The sequence below is a fragment of the Gigantopelta aegis genome, chromosome 7 (genome assembly GCF_016097555.1).
Source record: "Gigantopelta aegis isolate Gae_Host chromosome 7, Gae_host_genome, whole genome shotgun sequence".
NCBI lineage: Eukaryota > Metazoa > Mollusca > Gastropoda > Neomphalida > Peltospiridae > Gigantopelta > Gigantopelta aegis.
In genome coordinates this window covers 41,838,165-41,855,268 of record NC_054705.1, presented here as the reverse complement: position 1 = coordinate 41,855,268, position 17,104 = coordinate 41,838,165, and the positions used below count along the sequence as shown (strand labels likewise).

Here is a 17,104-nt window from a genome sequence, read left to right as displayed (position 1 = left end):
TATATTATTATATATATACTAGCCGCCATTAATAACGCAATTTCCTTTTGTCAAAATAATATACGTTCCGGTTGGACTTCGTTGACGCTATTCGTCAATGTACATGGTACAGTGGTACACATTATTTCAGGTTGCATAGTACCAAAGAAGAGAGTACCGTGTCAAAGTTCGACGTGCACCGTCAAATATTTACGGAGTAAAAGCAGCTGTGGGTGTGATTGGTAGTAATATGTGACATTGATTATTTGTGCAAATACTATTATCCATTGACAATAAATAAATACACTTTTATTTGTTATACAGTTGTTATGCAGTATATACCAGAGGTTGAAACTAATGCGGGGTACCCCCAAAAATGGAACTGCAATTTTCAGCAAAAATGACGGTTGCTATTAAAAACATAAATTAAATCTCTTAAATGATACGTGACCCCCCATTTTCTTGCAGCTAGATTAGATGTGAGGTGCCACACTTTCTATTGCTGTACTTACTGGGTGTGTTGAAACGCTGCTTATATCAGTTTTATTAGTAAACGTTAACATTATCGGCAATAGGAATTGATTTGGTCTAATGGAACCTTCAGCAGCATGTAAAGGTCGACTTCCGGCCTGTTCCCAACATAAGGGGAACAACGCTAAAAACGCATTATCCGGTAAATCGCGCACACGCAACCACTTGGCGAAATAACACTTTGCACGTGCATTTCCTGATACCCGGGCACACTCAGAACACGCGGGTGGCAATGAGTATCTCACTCCTACACGATGCCTCGGTTGAACAACGCCGATCGGAATCAAGCCATTGGCTTGTTGAATGCCGGAAACTCGCAATTGCGGGTAGCACAACGGTTCCACGTGCACCCGTCAACCATTAATCGGCTCCTCAACCGATATCAGACGACAGGGACCGACAATGACCGCCGTCGTTCGGGCACACCACGCGTAACGACCAATAGACAGCACCGGAACATACGGTTGCGGCACCTGCGCAATCGGTTTTTGACAGCCGCAAGCACTACCAGGACTGAAGTGGGAACCAGGGGACGACTCATCAGCGCCCGAACTGTCCGGAGACGTCTTGCCGCAGCACGACTGCATTGCCACCGACCCTACCGTGGCCTTATCCTCCTGCACAGACATCGTCAAGCAAGACTCTTATGGGCCAGGAATGGTGGGCATTTGCGACCCAGGAGATGGCGAGATGTCATCTTCTCGGATGAATCGAGATTTAACGTGAGTGTCACGGACAGACGTCGTTGCATTTACCGCCGTCGTGGAGAACGTGTCGCGCAGGCCTGTGTTCTGGAGAGGGACCGCTACGGGGGCGGCGGAGTCATGGTTTGGGGCGCCATCAATGCTGACTTCCGGTCCGAACTCGTGGTGGTACAGGGAAACCTTAATGCGCAACACTACGTCGACAACATCCTGCGGCCGGTCCTCCTCCCATTGATGAGACGGCATGGCGGAAACAGGCTCGTCTTCCAGCAAGACAACGCTCGGCCGCACACTGCCAGGCGTACACAGGCGTTACTTCGTGCCCACCATGTCACTGTGTTGGACTGGCCAGCAGTTTCCCCGGACATGAACCCAACAGAGCACATGTGGGACGAGCTGGGACGTCGTGTTCAAAACCAACCGAATCCACCACAGAACTTCGCTGAGCTGCAGCAGGCATTGCAGCATCACTGGGCAGCCATCCCACGACGTGTGGTGAGGCGCCTGTGCATGTCCATGCCTAGAAGGCTGCAGGCGTGCACCGCAGCACATGGAGGTCACACGAAATACTGACCCCCATGACGTTGACATCGCCAGAGACGTTATGCGCGATTCACTGTTGGCGGCTGACAGTGCCAGTCAGATGGGCCAGTGGTTGGTCTCACTGGTGGTATCAGTTTCATTTTTGTGGGATCTCGCATAATAAAATAAACCATGATCATTTCCGAGATTGCGTTTTTATTGCCGCCTAGTATATATATATATATATATATATATATATATATATATATATGTATATATCAAGTATACATTACGTACATACGCATACTATACACAACGTACATGGAGGCATATATATAGACCTGATTTAAGCAGCCATTTTTTCCCAATATATATATATATGAGAGAGAGAGAGAGAGAGAGAGAGAGAGAGAGAGAGAGAGAGAGAGAGAGAGATATTCTATACTACTCAAAAGAATTTAAGGGTCAGACGATATTTTCGACATTATTTTCTGAATGTCAATTATGTTAGCTAGACCATAATGTCACGCATGGTATTGTTCCATTTTGACGAAAGTGGGTCTAAGCAACCCATAAATGAATTAAAATCCACTGTCATTGACATTGTCGACTAGTTCTAATGGCGAAAACATGTTTACATTTGCACGTAAATTAGGGCGAAAGGTCTGCTAAGTGCCCATAACTTGCTTTTTCACAAAGCGCTTCATTTGCACGCTTTGCATATGTATTCCATGTTCCCAATGCTGAATTTCCATATAATTGGAGCTTGCGTTCGTGTACGGTGTACACTCCAAATTTGACAATGGTACGACGTCAACTGACTATCGAAGATCGAGGAAGGGCTATTGCTTGGCTTCAGGATGGCAATACGCAAAGAAATGTTGCTCTGAGACTTGGTGTCAGTCAGAGTGTCGTTGTCCGACTGTGGCAACGGTACCAAGCAACGAATTCTGTTCGAAATCGTCCACGTTCGGGAAGACCCCGAAGCACTACAAATAGAGAGGACCGCTACATCACCAATATGGCTCAACGCACAACCACTGCACGCCGATTACGTGACAATCTGCGGACTGCGACTGTAACTCGAGTGTCTGATCAAACCATACTCAATCGTCTGAGAGCCAATAATCTACGCTGCCGTCGCCAGGCTGTTCGACCACCACTCCTACCACGTCACAGAACGGCCAGACGTCACTGGTGCACACTTCATCTGCGGTGGCAACGTGTTCAGTGGGGTCGAGTGATGTTCACTGATGAGTCCAGGTTTAGTCTCCAGTTCAACGACGGTCGGGTTCGTGTCTACAGACATCCTGGGTAGCGCTTCGCTGACGTTAACGTTAGACAACGTCACCGGTTCGGTGGTGGCAGCGTCATGGTGTGGGGCGGCATCTCTATCCACCACAGGACCCCCCTCTATGTGGTGGATGGCAATCTGAATGGAATCCGCTATCTGAATGAGATTATCCGGCCGTTGGTTCTCCCAGGCCTTCGGCAGATTGGCGGCGGGGCAGTTCTGCAGGATGACAATACCAGACCCCACCGCGCCAGGGTGGTAACGGATTTTCTCAGACAACAAGGTATCGCCAGGATGGATTGGCCAGCATATTCGCCTGACTTGGCCCCCAACAGAGCACGCCTGGGACGAATTAGGCAGGAGAGTTCGGGATAACCATGCCCCTATCCGGCCAACCTTCATGATCTGGGTCAACTTCTTATGGCAGAGTGGCAGGCCATTCCCCAAGAGTTTCTTCAGACGTCTGATCAACAGCATGAGGCAACGATGTGTCGAGTGTATTCGCGCCAGGGGTGGATTCACACACTATTAAACGAATGTTCTAATGTGTAAAATCCATGTTTGACAACCTTCAACTTTGACAGCATGTCATGTGACTTTCTTGTATACCGTGACGTTTATTTGTGGTTTTTTGTAAATATGGAACAATAAATTAAATTTTTGGTGTAGTTTACATCATCAATCTAATACACTCTGAAACTTATTTGGTTATAAATTGTTGACCCTTAAATTCTTTTGAGTAGTATACATTAAACCTACATTATTAAACAACGAATAGTATAATTATATTAAGAATGAAACACAAAACAGTTATTTTCTTCATTGCGATTTATTGTCAAAATGGGGAGGGGTGGTGGTTGGAATTTATATATATATTTTTTATATTGGTTGTTTGGGTGTGTGCGTTTGTTTGTTTTGTTTGTTGTTGATTTTGATGTGTTTCTTTTTCTCCGTTTGTTTGCTCTCTTGCTTGTTTTGTTTATTGGCTAGTTTATTGTTTATCGTTTTCTTTTTCTTTTTGTTTTGAGTTTGCATAGGTTTGGATTTGTCTGTAAGAGGGTGCTGCTTTAGTAGGATGGTGTATGTGTGTGTGTGTGTGTGTGTGTGTTGTGTGTGTTGGGGGGGGGGGGGGGATCGTTTTGTTCTTGTCGTTTTGATTGTTCGTCTTATTCTTTAAGAAGGTTCTTCATTGGTCGGATTTTCATTTCCACTTTCCTCATCGAGTGGTGGTAACCTCTAAAGGTTGTATACTACCAAATCAAATCCCATAGAAGACAATAGTAACATATGTGGCTAAAACTCCTACCTGCAGCGTATCAATCGACATAAACCTCACGGATATAAATACTACTACCCCTCACACTTAAAGTGAATCAGAAAAAATTGGGGGTCAAGCTGCTTGTTTCTGAGATAACGGGTAGCGTCTATAACAACCCTAGTTCCGCACAAAATTCGAGTACTTTTGTTTACAGGTACCCCACACATGTTTCAAGCACACGGCTACTTGTCACATTGGTACTAGATGAAATAAAATTGCATATTTATTTTACCCAGATGAAACAATTATTTTTGTACAACCAACACACTCACATTTATAACCAATCACAGGACTTGTGGTGTTCACTTCTCTATCAAAAGTTGGGTGCACCTCGAACTTTGACCCAGCCGGAAGTTATTTGGTTTAGTACTACCTAAACGCTTCCCAGTTTACGTTGGAAGTGTGGTTTCCCCTTAGGTAGTGGCCGTTGAGGTTAGATTCATGGCACTGTTCATACCACCAACCTCCACCAAATACCTCAGAACAGCTGTCCGGCCACTGAACATGAATCCATTATGCCTCGAGAAACTGTCACCTAAAATAGAAAGCAAGTCATTCTTAACAAGCTGTCTGTTTTTTGTATCCATACTCGTATAAACTTCATACAAATTTCTAATCTGAGCCAGCCCTATCCCCACCTCTGTAAACTGAGCCATCCCTACCCCACCTCTGTAAACTGAGCCATCCCTACCCCACCTCTGTAATCTGAGCCAGCCCTGTCACCACCCTCAATGTCATTTTACAAAATACAAACGCATTCAGTTTCTGTAATCTGGAACCAATTTCAAAGAGGGCCGTATTTAGCTCAGTCGGTAGAGCGCTCGCATGCAATGCTTGTGTCATGGGATCGAACCAGCTCAGTGGACCCATGATTATCTGATTGGGTTTTTTTTTCCGTTCAGCATTACTGCTATATCAAAAGCCGTGGTATGTGCTATCATGTCTGAAGGATGGTGCATATAAAAGATCCCTTGCAGCTATTTAATAAATCTTAGCTTTTTTACTCTATTACTACGTGTCACAAATTACCAAATGTTTGACATCCAATAGCCGATGTTCAATAAATTAATGGGCTCTAGTGTTGTCATTAAACAAAATAAACAAAACAAAATTTCACGAAACATCATAAAACTAGTTTTGCATGTGACCGTAAATCTACGACTAAACCACAATTAGTGTTGTTGCTAACTGTACTGTACAATTAATATAATTTGAAGAATACATATTTCATTTTCTTTTGTACTTCCATTGGTCGATTTTCCGAAATGACGCAATTTTCTGCGTGAAACAGATTCCAAACGTATGTAAACGTACGACGGATATAATTGCTAGTCCCCAAAATAACCTTGTTTAATGTTTTATGAAATTGGTTCCTGAATATTTAAAATCCTCTCTCCCTCTCCTCTCTCTCTCTCTCTCTCTCTCTCTCTCTCTCTCTCTCTCTCTCTCTCTCTCTCTCTCTCTCTCTCTCTCTCTTATTCATAATCAAAACTGTAATATGTACCTCCCACCTCCACCTCCGCCCCTCGCCCGGTCTTATATCATAACGTATTTAAAGTCATATCTCGGCACAAGAGGTTAAGTGATATTTTGACTGCCTTAATGAAACATACACTGTCAAGTGGAGGATTTCTTTTGGTGTTTTTGATGGGGGTGGGATTTTAAGAGGACTGCCACTCCCAAGACGATAAACGCGAGTATGTCTTCCATTTATTTTGCAGCAGTTTACCTAACAAACACGTAAATAGAATAGAAGAGATATTTTCAAACATGTTTCACCAAATATTGAATAATCTGTTTCAACTTAAACACTGTAGATACAGAAGTCACGTCACATACCCGCATCGCCACTGTAGCCCACAACAAAGAGTTTGTAAAGCGTTCGCCTGATGCCTGGTCGGTCTAGGATCGATCCCTGTTAGCGGGTTATTTATCGTTCCAGCCAGTGCACCACAACTGGCATCAAAGGCCTGTCTGTGGGATGTTGCATATAAAATTGCCTTGCTACTAACGAAAAAAGGTGGAGAAGTGGAGAAGTGGAGAGAGAGAGAGAGAGAGAGAGAGAGAGAGAGAGAGAGAGAGAGAGAGAGAGAGAGAGAGAGAGAGAGAGAGAGAGAGAGAGAGAGAGAGAGAAAGACAGAGAGAGAGAGAGAGAGAGAGACAGAGACAGAGACAGAGAGAGAGACAGAGAGAACTTTGGTCTGATAAGAGACCGCCTTTTTCGTGTTCTTTTCTTCTTCTTTTTTTTGGAGGGGGGGCTAAGAAAAGTATTACCTAGCCAAATTGTTTTGGACAACTTGCCGAACCCATTCAAATAGTCTTCCCATGTTCGATAGAAATGTTCAGATCCATCTTCCCTTCGTTGAAATACCTACAAATAAATATAAAAATAAAACATACAAAACAAAAAAGGATATGAAAATAAAACTATACACTACATATATATGTATACCACCCCCCAAAACCCCCCCCACCCCAAAACAACAACAACAAAATGGGTAGGTGTAAACCACTTGCACCGACCAGTGATTCATAACTGGTTCAACAAAGGCCATGGTTTGTGCTATCCTGCCTGTGGGAAGCGCAAATAAAAGATCCCTTGCTGCTAATCGGAAAGAGTAACCCATGAAGTGGCGACAGCGGGTTTCCTCTCAAAATATGTGTGGTCCTTAACCATATGTCTGACGCCATATAACCGTAAATAAAATGTGTTGAGTGCGTCGTTAAATAAAACATTTCTTTCTTTTTCTTTCATTGAAGTATTCAAACATAGTAGTGGAGAGTGCACATTATATGTACAATAATAACTAGGGGAGTGCAAATAATTAAAGGGGAGTGCGTATTATACGTATAATAATAACGAGGGGAGTGCAAATTATACGTATAATAATGACTGGGGAGTGCATATTCTTGGGGAGTGCAAATTAAATGCTACACCGGGCTGCGAACCCTGTACCTACCAGCCTTGTGTCCGATGGCCTAACCACGACACCACCGAGGCCGGTATGTCATGGCCAGCGTATTCACAGAAATAGATGCCAGTGATTTGTCAATGTTAGCCCAGTACAAATGCGACAGAACCAAGAACAATTTGCAACAGTTTGGTTTATACATATAAATGCAGGCGCGGATCCAGCATTTTTTAACGGGGGAGGGGGGGGGGGAGAGGGCAGTACCCGTTGTTGTTTTTGAAACTAGAATTTAAAGGTTCTTGACTAGTGTTTGGGATAAGTTTGCATTTTATGTGTATTGTGTAATATATATTATTTTAGCCAAAAATAGGGGGGGGGGGGGCGACAGTGGTTCAAATCTCGTCAAAGCTGGATCACACTTTCATTGAACATTCTCATCTATCACCTTCTACTTACCATTTTCATTATCTTAATACAAGAAAAAACCTTCCAAATTATCGCGCCTGAAATACGTGTATTAGCACGGATCTTGAACAAATACCTTGGATTTTAGAGTTTTAACGACTCAATGGGTAGGTGTAAGAGCACTACACCCTCTTCTCTCTTACTAACCACTAACAACTAACCCACTGTCATGGACAGACAGCCCAGATAGCTGAGGTGTGTGTCCATGACAGCGTGCTTGAACCTTAATTGGTTTAATTTGGATTTAGCGTTGCGGGTTTCCTCTGATGACTATGTGTCAGAATTCCAAATGTTTGACATTCAATAACCAAAATTAATATTAATCAGTGTGCTCTAGTGGTTTCGTTAAACAAAACAAACTTTAACATTTCTGTTAGCCCGGGTACTCTGCCGTTTGAAAGCTATACGGACAATTGGACGGCCTTAAGAGAATGGCGAAAACACGGTAGGCAAAGATTTCCGCTCTAATAAAAAAAACACCTATGTTTAACGCTAAATACCATTACAATGATCATTTCCGAGTTGGCCGATAACAAATATTTCACATATTAACCAATAATACACACAGTACAGGAAAAAACCCGACAGCGCCCCCCACCCTTTCAATAATGTACTAGTTAAATACGTAGGTGCTGACTGGTTTCTTCATGTAGTGTGTGTATTATAAAAAAAAAATATATATAAAAATTTATTATTATAAGAGGCCAAGTGTGTATCGTTTTACACAGTTATTAACCACCGGTAACAATAAGGAATTGAATAACCTAGGCAAATATTTAGTGCAAGCGAACACAATTAGAGATAATAGTTAATGTAATAAATGTAACTTATATCACTTCATTTGTCCATGATTATATATAAACCACACCCATCATTGTTTTGCACGTGTGTTGAGGCCCATTTTGTAATAAACGACCAATTTTGTAATATGTACCCATTTTGTAATAAAAAACGACCCATTTTGTAATAAGTACCCATTTTGTAATAAAAAACGACCCATTCTGTAATAAACATAGGTACCCATTTTGTAATAAAATCGGACCCATTTTGTAATAAAAAATAGGTACCCATTTTGTAATAAAAAAAATGTCCATTCTGTAATAAAGGCTTAAAACGTCAGAATACGACATAGATGTTAAATATATACAAATTGAAATAATTTTAAACTTTGTGTTTAGATTTTTTTCAGTGGTTGGGAGTTCGTCAGGGGTACGAATATGTGTTAAGGTTGATTCTGTAAGTGAACCTATTCAGTTTTCCCGTTCATCCATTACTCCAGACCGCTCGCTTGAGGTGCTTGTGTCGCAGGATCGAACTTCTGTAGACACACAAATTGGGTTTTTTGTCTGTTCCAACCAGTACCCTAAAACCGGTATACTAAAAGCCCTGGTATGTACTATCCTGACTATGGAAAAGTGCATATAAAATACCCATCGTGTGGTATTATCTATCATGATCGGGGCGGGATCTAGCTTAATCGGTTGAACGTTCGACTGGGGGACTTGGGTAACAGGATAGAACCTTCTCGGTGAACACGTCAATTGGGCTTTTTACCGTTCCAACCAGTTCCTCCACCCCCCATTACGCCACGACTGTTACATTATAATCTAAGTGTAGATATGTGTAAGAGAAAGTAACCTACATTTATGTGTTGTAAAAGCCGTAGCAGCTGATTAAAAATAGTGGGTTTAATCGACTACTTAAGCTGAAATACACTTAAACTAGTATCCGTCAAAAGTGATTTCCCACTGACACTCCCTCCCCACACACCCCAGCCGCCCTACCCCATCCCCCACCCACCACGAGAAAGTGAACAATACACATAAAAGACATGTGATCATTCAGCCGATGGTTATGGAAGTTAATTCTACAATTATTGTGTACAGGTACTGTCCATTAACCGATTTACCGCTTACACTGTACTTTAATTTGTCGCCTGACTATGTGCTCATATGCGGTCTTGAATGCATATATATATATATATATATTATATATATATATATATATATATATCCACACCTGCCTTTCTTATTCTTATTCTTCTTTTGTTATGGTTACCGGCAATATTAGGTATATATATATATATATATATATATATATATATATATATATATATATATATATATATATTATATATATATATATATATATATATATATATATTTCTTTCTAAACTTCTATGTACATTTGCTAATAATCCATAAATATGAACATTTTAAATATATACAGTGTAATAATATTACAGAATAACCAAGTAACATGTTTACAATGACGACGAATCCTAAAACAAATGAAAAGAAATAATCAAGTACAAAGAAATTAGGTTTCAATATTTTGTTGTCTTTCATCCTGGTGTGCTCGCGTTTTCAAAAGAAACCGTCCTTCAATCAACGTGTTCAGAAGGAACATCAAAATATTATGTTTTCAACTTGCCGCTTTAGCGCTACTTTATCAAAGGATCTGAAAAAAGAAAATTGATGTGTAATCTATAGTACGAATAAACAACATTTAGTTAAAAGTAAACTGATTCAAATTAAGGAGAATTCAAGGGCTGGGGTACAAAAATTTGCAGCTTACATTTGCATTCATTGGATTGTGGTCTATGTATTCATTCACCTTTGTATTATTTTAGCTAGGATCCAAATTTTCATCCATACGGAGAGTATAATCAATGCACGACAAAATAATCATCTCCTGTTTTAAATGTATATGTGTTTCAATTCAATTATTTTATTGCTTTAAGCTGTAAGCTTATCAGCACAGCATATATACACAGTATGTATAAACGCACAAGAGAATTCAATTATTATATTCATCAATTATACGCTTTTGGTTTTCATGTTAGGTATAATACAATGAAATATATAAACTAATGTTACCTACATGCATAAAAGTATTACATTCACAAACAGTATAAAAGAAAAGTCACAACTAGTAGCTTTTAGACAAGAGAGTGCCTTAACTTATAATTTTTTATGCCAAACTAATATACTTATCATATTAATTAAATCTTTAATGTATGCTTCTTTAACATCACAAAGTATTTTAATCAACTGTTGCTGTTCCGATAATTATGATACAGACTACCCACACAGCTACTATTTTTGATACACAGCTGTAGAACATACTTGGTTCTTCATACCCCAACCGAATAGCACTGGTTGGAACAAGAAAAAAACAATGTATATTTAGGGGGTTAGCGTTAGAAATTTCGTATCCCAGGCGAACCATCGACCATCGAAATAAATCTAAACACAAAGTTTAATATTATTTCACTTTGTATATATTAAACAAAGGCCTATACCTATGTTGTAATCTGACGTTTTAAGCCTTTATTACAGAATGGGCATTTTTTTATTACAAAATGGGCACCTATTTATTATTACAAAATGGGTCCGATTTTATTACAAAATGGGTACCTACGTTTAATACAGAATGGGTCGTTTTTTATTACAAAATGGGTACATATTACAAAATGGGTCGTTTTTTATTACAAAATGGGTACATATTACAAAATGGGTCGTTTATTACAAAATGGGTCGTTTTTTATTACAAAATGGGTACATATTACAAAATGGGTCGTTTTTTATTACAAAATGGGTACATATTACAAAATGGGTCGTTTATTACAGAATGGGTCGTTTTTTATTACAAAATGGGTACATATTACAAAATGGGTCGTTTATTACAAAATGGGCCTCAACACACGTGTGTATTTTGTATAACTATGTTGTATTATTTATGTTATGTATCCAGCTGATGAGTTGTAAAACTCAAAGCAAATAAAGAACTTGAACTTGAATTAGTGATTACTATCTGAAATATTAAATCATGGTTGAAAATTAGCAGTTGCCCAGTCGCCCGTGGCGATCTTTATTGACTAAGGGCGATTACGAATTTTACAACTTAGACTTAGATACGGTTTTAACGTGCTCCTATACCTCTATGGTTTCGAACTCGCCTACCCCGAGTCCGGCTTCCGATATGATCGGTGGTCTGACTTGGGGCAGGAAAAACCTAAATATTAGGACAATTTGGAAATGTAGAAAATTAATATCAAAATAATAAAATAGGGAGAGGGGACATTAATAAATTTCGACTGCGTTCTTAAACCTTCACTGAACCTCAGGCCAAACCGCCTACGCCCTATGACCCCCAAAAAAACCTAACCACCGGCATACCCCCGTCTCCCCCCCCCCCCCCCCCCCCACCGTGTCCAACCGTAGCTCGATCCAGTCATGGTAAGCAGTTTAATTACAAATGGTGAACTATTAGTGGAGTGTCACTTGGAGAGTGACTCAGCTGTAGAAGATTATTATCCAGTGTTGTGCCACTAGTAGAGTGACACAACAGGCCCCTTTAGGGGGTAGTTATTGAAGTAGTTGAGGAAAGTTTTGCATATCCAGCCCGCCGTAAAGAACGAAACGCACCCGGAAGAGCAACGAGATGAACCCGAGGTGTCCCCTCGGTCCGCCCCTAGAACATAAAGATTAAGTCACTGAACAGACGCTGTCACGACTTTAATCTATAAAACCGGTGACAGAACACAAGGTATAATTAACCAGGTTACTGCCACGAGCACAGACCAGACACCTGCCCTGTTGAATTACATAAGTTGTTTTTATTAAAAATCTAAAATATGTATGTCAGCGCTGATTCTCGATTTAGAAATTTCACCAGGAATTAACGCATCGTGCGCCGCAAAAAACGCACGTGTGCGCCTACTTGCGTCTGCGTGCCTTCAATATTGAAAAAATCAAGTCTATATATCTGCTATAAAACGAAATTTCAAATCTAATTGATTTTACAGTTGAATACTGAACTGTGAATTTAACCTAGCTCCCCCAAATTGTTTGAATTTGATCAGACATGTAAATATACAAACCAACTATAATTTCCAAACAACTTGCTCACTTCTGAAACAATCGTCCTTCAAATGAACTTAATGACTATATGTTAATCGATGCTATCTTAAATATTGCACTACCGAATGTTTCGTTGTACTGGCCTAATGGAAAATAACTAAATCAACCTAGCCATTCCTTCATAACACTAACGATTTGATACCTTACAAGATTATATGGGTGCAATTGTACACGTTTTATTAGAGGTTATTACGTTCTTTTGAAATAGTTAGTATTTAGCATCTGAATCCGCCTTGTTACTGTGCCCTGTGGTAAAGTATAACTAACACAAAGACTGAATAATTGAATCGTCAATTTCAGGAACGCTTGGCAGGTAGCGCACGACAAGGTGCATAACTTTCAATTTTAGTCTGCGTTTTATGAATGACGCATTGGTTTAAGAACGTACTGTCCTGTGCCGTGCGGAAGACGGAAGAGACTACAATCGTAGACACTGAGAGTCGTCACCATTTAGCGTCTACCTGAATATCAATGATCAAACTGTTTGATAGACATCGCGATTTTAACGGACATCGAGTAATGTTTCTGGTGTATACCATATAAAGTATTCCAACGGTAGATATTAATGTAACCAGTATTTAATAATATACATGTGGTTAATAAATTGTGTATTCGATGGTTACGTATCGTATATCAATGTCCGTTGTTTGTTGTTTTCCTTCTACTTCTTCTGGGTGTGATAATCCCGCCGATATTTTGATGAATTTTTACACAAGTGGTTACGGTTATCCTAAACGTCAAAATTGTAATGCACGTCTGACACATCCCTTATGTTTATAAAGTCCAAAAAAAAAAAAAAAAAAAAAAAAATCCCCCGAATACACTCAAAAATATATGAAGTGTTTAACGACACCCGCACCCAAAATACATAGCTATGGCAAACTGCAATAAACACAACAAGACACCCACACCCCCCAAAAAGAGAACGAATCAGGCGTTTATGGTGTTGGCCTAAATAAAAATAAACAACAACAAAACGCTAGTTACGGTAGGTTTTTGGAAAATTTTAAATTTAAGATTCAGTATTGGATTATGAATACATTATCTCCTACCAAGTACACATGAATATCCATGTGTGTAACAAATTACCATTCTTGGCAATGTATATTTCCTACAGTAAAAATCTACTTTGAGACACAAATTAATCAATTATTAAGTGATAGGGAGATTTCTTTTTTTTTTTTAAAGTATGATTTTTTATTAAATGTTTGAATAAAGTACCACTGAAGGTTTCATTCCTTTAATATACTTCAACTGTAAAAATACAACATACAACAACATACATACAACGGCGTGGTATGTGAGTGTGTTGTGTGGGTGTGTGTGTTGTGTGTGTTGGTGACTGGACTCGGTAGTACAGGGTTAAGCCATCGGACTACGGCTGGTGGAAGGGTTCGAACCCCCGTACCGGCTCCAGCCCAGAGCAAGTTTAAGGACTCAATGTAGGGTGTAAGGTACTACCCCTCTTCCTTCCCTAACCACTAACCAACTAGCAGAAACCACCTTAATTGAATATAAGCCGGAAACAAGTTGAATAAATGTTGGTTGTGAAATACTATGTTAAGTAAACATTTTTTTGTTTTGGTTAACGACACCACTAGAGCAATGATTCATTGGATGTCAAACATTTGGAAAATTCTGACAATAGTCTTAGAGGGAAACCCACTATTTTTTTCATGAGCAGTTAATCTTTTATATGCACCATACCACGGCTTTGATATACATTTCCCGTTGTGGTGCCGGCGTAATAAGAAATAACCAATGTCCAATAAAAAGGACATCCTAGACCACCATTGCTTTACCAGTGGGCTACGTCCGGCCCCTCCAAAATTAGCACTGAAAATTAAATATGAATATAATTTCATCCTATTAATGATCGGGGTAGTTTATTATAGGCATTTACATTTTCCATTAAAAATTAATTATTTTTTAAGTAATTAATAATCTTACGTATGGTTACTCCTGTCAGTGGTAGTTTTCAGAAAACAGACACGTAAAATTTAAAAGGGTGGTTTTAGGTACTTAACACCAGGGTAATGGTATCATCCACCGAGGGTCTTTTTCTTTAATATGGATACCATTGCAAAGTTGGCTAATGTTATTTTCAGCTAAGTAAACACCTTCTAATGTGACATACAATTCAATAGAAACATGATGGCTTTAATCCATTATCTAAAGATCAGGGTAGATATTCTTTTCAATTAAAATTTTAATTTTAATTTTTAAAAAGAAATGATATAATAACCTTCTGCATATTTACTTTATTCAGGAGTAGTTTTCAGAAAGGAGATCCTTAAAAGTTTCAAAAGCGTGGATTTTACCATACTTAATACCGAGGGACATGGATATTATCCACCAGGGTAGTTTTCCTTTAATGTTATTTACTTTACAATACTCTTCAAAAAAAAAAAACGCAAAAGGGGTACAAATGGGTTAAACTCCTTTTATGTTTCCAACCGGTTCATGCTTTGGGTGAATATAAGGTCTTGCATGTCCCAAACACATTCCCACGGTTACATTCGATAAAACGCAGCTACTGTACAATAAAGTTCCAAAATGTGAATATTCGCAAAAACGCAGCCACGTGCAAACCATGTCACCACTGCACGTGCGTTGTCTGCACGTGCAACATGAACACCGACAGTATAAAAGTGCAGGGTGTTCGCTTGCCTGGCCTCTGTATCTGGCAGACAGTTGACAATCCAGGACATGCCACGTCTCAGTGAACCGCAGAGAAACAATGCCATCGGCCGACTAGACGCAGGCGAATCCAGAACGGCCGTTGCCAGGGCATTCCATGTGTCCCCAAGCACCATCTCCAGATTGTGGGACCGTTACCAGCAACATGGATCAACACGTGACCTCCCTAGATCCGGTCGACCACGGGTCACTACCCCCGGGCAGGACCGCTACATCCGGGTACGCAACCTTCGGGAACGATTGACTACTGCCACCTCCACAGCCGCAGCAATACCAGGTTTGCGCAGGATATCCGACCAGACCGTACGGAACCGCCTACGTGAGGTAGGAATTCGTGCCGACGTCCAGTTCGAGGTGTCATCTTAACACCACAACACCGTCGACTTCCGACTGCAGTGGTGTCAGATTCATCGACAATGGCCTCAACTGCGATGGAGACAGGTGTGGTTCAGTGACGAGTCCCGATTTCTGCTCCGACGTCATGATGGAAGATGTCGCGTGTATAGGCGTCCCGTGGTGAACGTTATGCGGCAAACTGCGTGCAGGAAGTGGACAGATTCGGCGGGGGTAGTGTCATGGTGTGGGCAGCCATCTCACACACTGGCAGAACTGACCTGGTCCACGTGCAGGGCAACCTGAATGCACAGGGTCTACATTGACCAGATCCTCCGGCCACACATCGTTCCAGTTATGGCCAACGCCAACGCAGTGTTCCAACATGACAACGCCAGGCCTCACACAGCACGTCTCACAACGGCTTTCCTACAGAACAACAACATTAATGTCCTTCCTTGGCCATCGATATCACCGGATTTGAACCCAATTGAGCATCTATGGGACGAGTTGGACCGACGCCTCCGACAGCGACAACCACAGCCCCAGACCCTGCCCGAGCTGGCAGCAGCCTTGCAGGCCGAGTGGGCCACCATCCCCCGGGACGTCATCCGTACTCTGGTTGCTTCAATGGGCAGGCGGTGCCAGGCAGTTGTCAACACACGCGGAGGCCACACCCGGTATTGACTCCAGATGACCTTGACCTTGGTGGTGTGTCCTATCACTTACTCATAATGGACTAGAGTGAATTGTGAACAATCCTGCAACATTTGGTAATTATCGGACTCACCATTCAATAATTAAATCAATTCTCCAAATGTTACGACAATGTGGTTTTGCGTTTCTTCTTTTGAAGAGTATATATTGGCTAATGTATATTTCAGCTACGTAAACACCGTCTAATGTAGACATGACAATTCAATATGAATGTGATGGCTTAATCTATTATTTAACTGATCAGGGTAGGTTTTATTTTCATGCGTGAAAGGTTTATGTAAAAAAAAAAAAAAATTGTAACAAGATGTCAATAATCTTACTGCATATTTACTATATATGTCAGAAGTAGTTTTCAGAAAAGGAGATCCTTCACATTTCAAAAGGGTGGATTTTACAGTATGGTACCTAACTACCGAGGGTACATGGATATCATCCACCAAAGGTACTTTTCATTTAATATGGTACATTACATCACATATATGTTGGTTAATGTATATTTGAGCTGAATAAACACCTTCTAATGTAGATATGACAATTTAATATGTCTAACTGATTATTGTGGGTTTTCTTTTCATATGAAAATTTTAATTTTAATTTACTTTAATTTTTATTATTATTATTTTTTAATAAATATATATGAATAACCTTACTGCATATTTACATATGTCAGGGTAGTTTTCAGAAAGGAGATTCTTAAATTTCAA

General features: G+C 40.2%; 1 protein-coding gene across 1 annotated transcript in view; it reads right to left on the bottom strand.

Moving 5' to 3' along the window:
- Positions 1-4,058: 4,058 nt before the first annotated feature.
- LOC121377161 (fibrinogen C domain-containing protein 1-B-like) overlaps positions 4,059-17,104 on the bottom strand; it is a 36,859-nt gene continuing 23,813 nt past the window's right edge. The window contains exons 6-7 of the mRNA XM_041505067.1: positions 4,149-4,264; positions 4,059-4,109 (exon numbers count right to left, since the gene is read on the bottom strand). Of these exons, the coding sequence (XP_041361001.1) occupies positions 4,197-4,264 (68 nt within the window). The 3' untranslated portion in view covers positions 4,059-4,109; positions 4,149-4,196. The remainder of the gene's footprint in view (positions 4,110-4,148; positions 4,265-17,104) is intronic.